Below are 8178 nucleotides of genomic sequence, written 5' to 3' on the forward strand. Positions count from 1 at the left end.
GTGTTAGTGTGTGTGTGTGTGTGTGTGTGTGTGTGTGTGTGTGTGTGTGTGTGTGTGTGTGTGTGTGTGTGTGTGTGTGTGTGTGTGTGTGTGTGTGTGTGTGTGTGTGTAATGACATTATTGTATTTTTTCTTATAAAAAAGGACAATTTTACATTTATACGCATTGAAAAAATATTTTTTAAATGTACATATTTTTTCTTTGCATCAATTTATAGCATATTTGATCTTGGATGAATATTTGGGAATGGGAATAAGGAAAATAAATGCATAACTTGTTTAATTATAGATTTAATTCTGCTGTATATAAAATATTCTTTATTTTTATATCACATATATTAAATATGTGAATATCTTATACTAAGTTAAAAATAAAAAAAATCTGTGAATCTTTGTATTTTTAAATATATTTTGTTTATACGAAACTTTATTTTTTTCTTTACCTCTTCATTATTTATTTCATCAATCTTAATTTAAAAACCAATTATTTCAATAATTTTTTTATATTCATCAAACTTATTTTTATTAAAATGCAGTTTTTATATAAATATTTTTTCTGATTTATATTATTAGTAAAAAAAGGAATTATTGTTTATTCTTTTAAATTAAAAAATTTAATTATTTCTGATATATGTGAACCAAATAATAATTCAATAAAATTAAACAGATTTATGTTCTTACTTGATTTATTAATATTGTATAATTTATAACATTAATTTATCATTGAATTCTATTTCATTCTTTTTTTTTATGTATACTTTATGTATATTGAATACACGGAGAAAAATATTATACATATTACAGACATATTTTATAATAGTTATATATAATTGTATGGAAAATATGTCAATTTTTAATATAATTATATATAATTTTATATAATTATATATAAAACATTTTTTTTTGGGTATAAACATAAAGCTTCAAGCATAATAGCAGATCAAGATGCTGATTAAGTTGACAAATAAACAAATCCAAGATTAAATATGTATCATAATCGTTTGTAGCTAATTCATTTTAAAGTAATGGATCTATAAAGCATTATATTCATTTCTAATATAATGATAGATCTGTATATTTTATACACAGATTCGTTACTTGATAAAATCTTTGTCACTCACCGACCGATGTTCCGATCTCTCAATATAAAGCCGTGCGAAGTCTCCATTATTTTACTGCACCTTCACTGGCTAATAATTTGATCGCGACCGAGATGGCTGCTTGTATCAATAAAAGAAGAAGGAAGACCAATTGATGCACAGCAGTAGAGTTATCAGTTATGTTGCTACATGATTCTGTAACATACAAGATACAATTTAAAATAGCATTCAAAATAATCAATAATTAAAAAACTAATTTTTATACACATTGAATTTTTCAATAGTTTTTCAATTATATATTCATTAAAATAATTATACATTTTTTCAAAATTGTCTTTATGAAAATAAATTTCCGTAATGTTTTAATTAATTCTTTTTTTTTAATTATTATTTTTAATTATTGAAATAAAACAACCTAATGGGAAGAAATGACTAATTTTTTATGCAAGTAAGCAATAAGCTTGCTTACCGCAAAGTTGATCCATTGCTTTTCCTGAGCTTCCTCCTCTTCCTCTTCCTCCTCCTCACAAAATTATCAAGTCTGTCTTTCTCCTCTTTTCTCTTCCCATTATTTGATTTGTGATAGCATCTATCAATTAAAACAAATCAATTAAAACAATTTATTAAACAATTTATTAAAATTAAGTGCAAATAATTGCAAAGGGTGCGCCCTGTTTTGTGCTTACAGTGCTTGCAAATATCATTTATTCTTGTTTGATATTTGATAAAAAAAGGATGAACTAATGTTTACATAGTGTGAGCGTGAAAGCGAAATTATTTTAATAATAATAATTAGATATAATAATAATAATTAGATATAAAAATAATAATTAGATATAAAATTAATATAAATTTTATTTACCAATTCAATAAGTCACAACAGCACTTATTTGGAGCCAATCATCTCGTGTTCTGCAAATAAAACATAAATGCAATTAATACGTCGAAGTAATTTCGTCTCTCGCGTTATCAATTTCATACATCAAGAGCGACACGGCAGCAATTCGCGTCTCTTTCTTGAATATTGAATCTATGATTTTCTTAAATATTGAATCTATGATTGCGCGAACTAAATGTTGCAATAAATGATAAATACAGATTTAATATAAGTTTTATTTGATCGATATCAATTTTTTAATTATATTTACGCTTCATTTATAGATCGAAATGAATCATAGTTGTAATTAAGATTAAGAAGATGAGACAACTTTGTTTTTGCGCGATTAACTTCGTGTTCGTCAAAGGTGACACGAACGATGCGGCGTTGTGTGATGCTGCACTTCTCGCTCTCGGCATCGCGTTTATCAATTTTCCGTATTTCGAAATATATATGATGCTCAAAATGCAGAACAATCATAAAGGGCAAGCGTATATTATACGCTCTTCTTTTATAAATATTATTTCCGTATTGCAGATTGATATTTGAAAATCTCATTGTCAATTATTTAAGTGATACTTTCAACGAACAAGTTTTACGAAATACGCGTTCGAACGGATTATTATTAATATGCGATTACTGAATCTATAATCGCGGTAGTTAAATATCGCGTGTGAAAATATATATTCAAGTTGTACATTCAGGTATTATATAGGTTTTAATTATCATATTTGATCGCGCGTTTCCACTTGTCTGAGAGCTAGTCCGTTCCGTCGTGTCCATCCGCCGCATTTCGCGAATGAAATGTGTACGCGATCGAAATGGGGAAGCAGCGTCGATTTCCGTGTGCGGTTAACTTCATGCGTAAAAGGCGACGCGAGACGCAACGACACGATACGCCATATATTTTCGACCGAATAATATCAGTGTGCTAGTACTATACTAGACTCTGCAATACGCTATATTTACATTGTTACGAGAAGTAAAGATAAAGTTAATTATTGATTACCTTAGTAAAAAAATTCAACGATGATCCTTTTGTATCGTTTTTCCTCGTTTTATATTCTAAGAGATTCCGTCGTTTTATATTCAGCAGAGATTAGAATATGGAGAAAAAAATCACAATTCGAAGACAGGGTTGCGAACTTTTCCAATGTTGTTTTATATTTAGCAGAGATTAGAATCTGGAGAAAAGTCAATCGATTCGAGGACAGGGCTGCGAACAGTGCGAACTTTTTCAACGTTAAAATGACAGGATGTACCCTCGTCCCCTCTTCGAATCGCAAAAGCGTGAAATTGCGAATTATACGCTATTTATATGAGCCGTCAAATGGCGAACCCCACTACTCGCATGCCAGCCAATGAGCGCTTCCGAAGTGGTATGTGCTATATAAATGTTACGCGCAAAAAATTTCAGTCTTTTTCGGAATTTGAAGCCATGCGTTTCATAAAGATAGAGAAGCCTATATCTATTTGGCTAATGCTTTTATGATATTAGCATATATTTTTAGTTAGTACATAGTTCATATTATGTATACTGTAGAATTTCAAAACATAAAAGAGTGTTTCGAATACGGACTAGAAATTATATTTTTTCTAAAAATTAAAAACCAATTAGAATAAATGAAGGCTATCGAAAAATTATATGAAAGAAAAATCGAACTTATAAAATAATAAGCAATTATAAATTGTGAATCATTTAAACGCCGCAAGTATAGAAATATATTATTATTTAAAGTTCTATAATAAAATTTTAAATCAAAATATTAATATCTGGATAGCAATACTACTCCATTGAATTTTATTTTATTGTTAGATATTAAATATATTATGATAATAATCATTACGTTCACTTGTGTATAAATGAAAATGACATTAAGTTTTTTTGCATTGGAAAATGAATTTAACGAAATTATATCGACGGCAGAGAGAAATCTGGGAGAGAACATATTGTTGTGTAGTTAACATCCACTTCTTCAGAGGACAGTAGTGCGCAGCAGCATTTTGCAGTTACAGATTTTAGGCCGTCCTCTCTCAGGTTTCTCTCTGATACAATAAAGACAACTACTTCAGTATTTGCAAAGTCAAACATTTTTATCTTGAAATTGACACTGTGTTTTAAATAATCAAGAAAGAAGAGAGAGAGAATAGAGATTATAGAGAAATTCGATATTCGATTGGATACACTCAGTGCGCACTGGTGAACATTAAAACCGTTATACACAAATTTGTATTTAATATAAATATAAAAGCGGATTAAATCATAAAATTTTCAATACATTTTATTGTGCTGTTAAGTAAAATTTGTATTTTATAATTCGAAATATTTGTTTTGTATTATACTTTTACACAAATTAAATCAATGTACAACGGCTTTAATATGCACTGGTGCGTCCAATAGAATTCGTTATAGAGAAAGATGCTTACGATCTGTACATACCACGTTATCCCTTCCACCATGGTCCAATGTTATGATGTTATCACTTATCACGCCCGCTCTTGGATGCAGCAATGTGCATATGTGTGTTCAGATGACTTGAATTGTGACGTGAGACTAACGATTAGCTTTCGTGGTTAATACGCTTATCAATTGCTAGATATAAATTTATTTGATTGCTCTAAAATCGTGAGAAATTGGTTTAGCCTGTTCTTGTGCGAATAATTCGTTATTTATTTTGGTTAAGCCGTTCGATTATACTTACTATTCTCACAACAACGTAACTATTTCTTCGACCGAATGATACTATTGCGGTACTATGAAGTTGCACAATGGAGCTTTCCGAATCACGAAATCTTGTTAAAGATTTAGATTTAACCCTTCAACCGCGAATTGCTCCGCGGTACAAAACCTGGCTATCTCTCGCAACCCAACAGGTAAGATAAATTATTACAATTATATAAATTAAAGTTGATACCAAGAAAAATATATTGCCTTAGCAAAAGTATTGTTATATTGTTTTAACATTGTTTAAATTATATATTGTTAAAAATTTTCAGTTACGACTCAGAGGTTTAATACAAATAATAGGCCATAATCTTAAAGCTAATATAAATGGAGAGATATGTTGGTTTTATTATACATTACATAGATCAAGCATGTCATCTCCATTGTATACCAGCGAAGCAATTGACAATTCTAATCCAAGATGGTCAACCCTAGAAGTACCGACTCTGTATGCCACAGGTTATTCAACAGCTAGTGGTGAGCGTTACTGTCTGTTAGTACTATAAATGCTGTGTTTCTTAGAATTAGCATACATGTTAGTTCATTAAGTATATTCTTGACATTGATTTATTTTGAACCTTTTTGTTAGACATTTAGAGAAATGATTCTATCTTTTAAACAGAGATTATCCTGAGAGTATGGAAGCGCTCAATGCCATGTGACAACACAGTTGATGTAACCCTCTTCACATGCGGAATATCATTCACAGGATTAACATATATTGGTCCTAAGTTACCATCTAATCTAGAAACTATTTTAAAGGAAAATTCTTTGATATTCCATTTTCATGGTGGATACTTTACTCCTGCATACTGCTTCATAGCAGCTCCAGATTTGAAGCGCTACCTTTATATGACTATAAATGTTTCTGAAGTAAAGAATAGTTATACCGTGAATAAGCTTAGCAGTTTAAGAAGCAAAATGCAGGCACTAAAACAACAAACAGAATCAGTGCAAGCACTCAGAATACGCATTGCTTCTGGTAATGATTTTCATACTCCCAAATATCCACAGACAACTTTGAACAGACTGTTGCAACCACGGAGAGTCAACAGGGAAAAGAAGTTGGAAATTATGAGAATACGTAAAGAGCTAGAAATGGCTAAATTTAGAACAAAATTGCTAGAACAAGAAAGATCGCGAAAAATGGGAGAAATTCGTGTACTAAATCAATTACATACTAATATGACAGAAGAAAATCAAGATCTTGGTTAGTATATATGGGTTCAATATTGAATATATATTGCATGAGTACTCTAAATAAAAAGTCTATAATAATAAAAAGTCTAAGCATTATCTTGTTTTCTAGGTTCTGACTTAATGAAAAGATATAGAGAGCTGAATAAAGACATAGAAAAACTAAATGAATGGCGGCAAAATCATATAGATACAAGAGAAACATACTTGCAATTGAGCAGTCAACTTGCACAGAGGCGACGACAATTAATCTCAGAATTGTGTTTAATATATCCTATTAAACAGGTATAGCTAATATATATGCATAATTGTTTTGATTGGCTAACATTTTTCTCAATTTTGTAGGATAGCATTGGAAAGTTTAGAATAAATGACGTTTACTTGCCAGACAGCGAAGAATTGGAATTATCGAATGATACACAAGTGGCTGTAGCATTGGGTTTTGTTGCACATACAACGCAAATGATTGCAAATTTTTTGAATGTACCGACCAGATATCCTATTGTACATTATGGCTCGCGCAGTAAAGTTATAGATCATATAACAGAAAATTTGCCTGACAATGATAGACAGTAAGGGTGATTTGTAATTGTGTGTTGTAATCTTTGGCAATGTATCCATGCATATGTTATCGCCAATGTTATTTTTAGATTTCCATTGTTTGCTCGAAGTAAGGATAAATTACAATTCCATTATGCTGTATATCTATTGAATAAAAATATAGCACAGCTACGATGGTATTGCGGCCTTCCGACTACCGATTTAAGAGCAACATTGCCAAATCTCGCTACGCTAATCAATGTTAAACCCAATCAGATACAGTACGTATATGCACATTCATTAATTTCATTGTTAATAATATTTATTTTTATCGTTACTCGAATTATTTCATAGTTTGGACGATTCAAAACGAACATTTTCTACCTCGTCTTTGGATACTGAAAGTGGTAATGGTAAACAAAATCCACCTCTTACACCACCATTGCAAAAAATAATTTTCGAAAAATGCCATCGTTCTTCTCGATCAATGAGTCAATTAAAAAATATAAAGTCATCTCTTGGATCTTCTTTGGATCAAGGCTTAGACAAACCTGTACAATCACCTGCACTAGGTAATCAGTCGAAGCGAATTTGTAAATCGGAAGAGAGTGCCATTGACAATAAAACCTTGGTTCTGGCTAAAGATAGGTTGAGTATTAGTAGTAATGAGACATTGAATAGTGCCATTCTGAACAATATTGATAACATTACTCTTAAACATAAAGAAAATTTTATCGAAATTAGCGATAAGGTTGTTGTAGAGAGCAACATTGAGATTATGATACCTACATCTGTTTCTAAAGCAAGGAATGTCGCAGATAGCTTGGAAAGTTCCGTGAGTGCCCGAGATAGAAGCTCTAATTCTATAAGCAGCTGTGAAATGGCTCTTAGTAGCCAAAATGATGTAGATGAGAGTTTAAATGATAACTATATTATTAAGAAAGAAAAAATCGACGACAATGTGTTTTCGATTGATGATAATTTAAAAAACGTCAAAGATGTGATAGATAGTACGCTGAAAAATAGCGAATATAGTAAAAGGCATAATTCTAGAAATGATATTTCACAAAGTTACGACATGAATAATACAATCGTCAGCGAACAAAATAGCAGTGGTCACGAACAAGACCTATTTACAAAAATTGCTATCCATAATAGAGAATGTTTCGTTAAATCGTGCTCATCTTTGGATGCTGTGTGTACTTACGAAGAATCGGAACAAAAACAAAAAACATATTCCATTTGTAGCTATACAGAAGAATATACAAAGAAAAATACATTACGACAAAGATGTAGCCCTGAATCCAGGTACATATACATAATTATATATTTATGTAAATGAACATTTTGAATGAATGTAATTTTTAATATTTTATATACACATACATGGCGACTTATTTTACAGAGAGAATAAATTAGATAATCTTCAACATGCTGAGAAATGGTCTCAGGATATTGTAAGAAATGAACCAATGGTAAATTTGTATGTTAATAATTTCCATACTTTTTTAATGTGACATTTTAAAATGTCCATTTTATATCTAGGTGGATACGAAGTCTATTTTAAATGCATCAAAATCAGACTGCTGTTCATATGATGAAGCAAAAATGCAAAGTGACATTCAAGCATCAAGTGAATTCATAGACGTCATTAGACGTAGTTCAGAAAACGTATGTGCGCGCACTGAAGCTTTAGCTAATAAGAAAACTAGTTTTAAAGTTATGAAACCGCGTCTTTAA

General features: G+C 30.6%; 1 protein-coding gene across 1 annotated transcript; it reads left to right on the forward strand.

Moving 5' to 3' along the window:
* Positions 1–4745: 4745 nt before the first annotated feature.
* LOC105622600 (UV radiation resistance-associated gene protein) lies at positions 4746–8178 on the forward strand. The gene is made up of 9 exons (XM_012204017.1): positions 4746–4850; positions 4974–5178; positions 5324–5911; positions 6011–6183; positions 6244–6470; positions 6549–6719; positions 6793–7746; positions 7844–7913; positions 7984–8178. The coding sequence occupies exons 1-9, from the start codon at positions 4746–4748 to the stop codon at positions 8176–8178; spliced, it is 2688 nt and encodes an 895-aa protein (XP_012059407.1).

The sequence above is a fragment of the Atta cephalotes genome, assembly GCF_000143395.1.
Source record: "Atta cephalotes unplaced genomic scaffold scaffold00047, whole genome shotgun sequence".
Taxonomy (NCBI): Eukaryota; Metazoa; Arthropoda; class Insecta; order Hymenoptera; family Formicidae; genus Atta; species Atta cephalotes.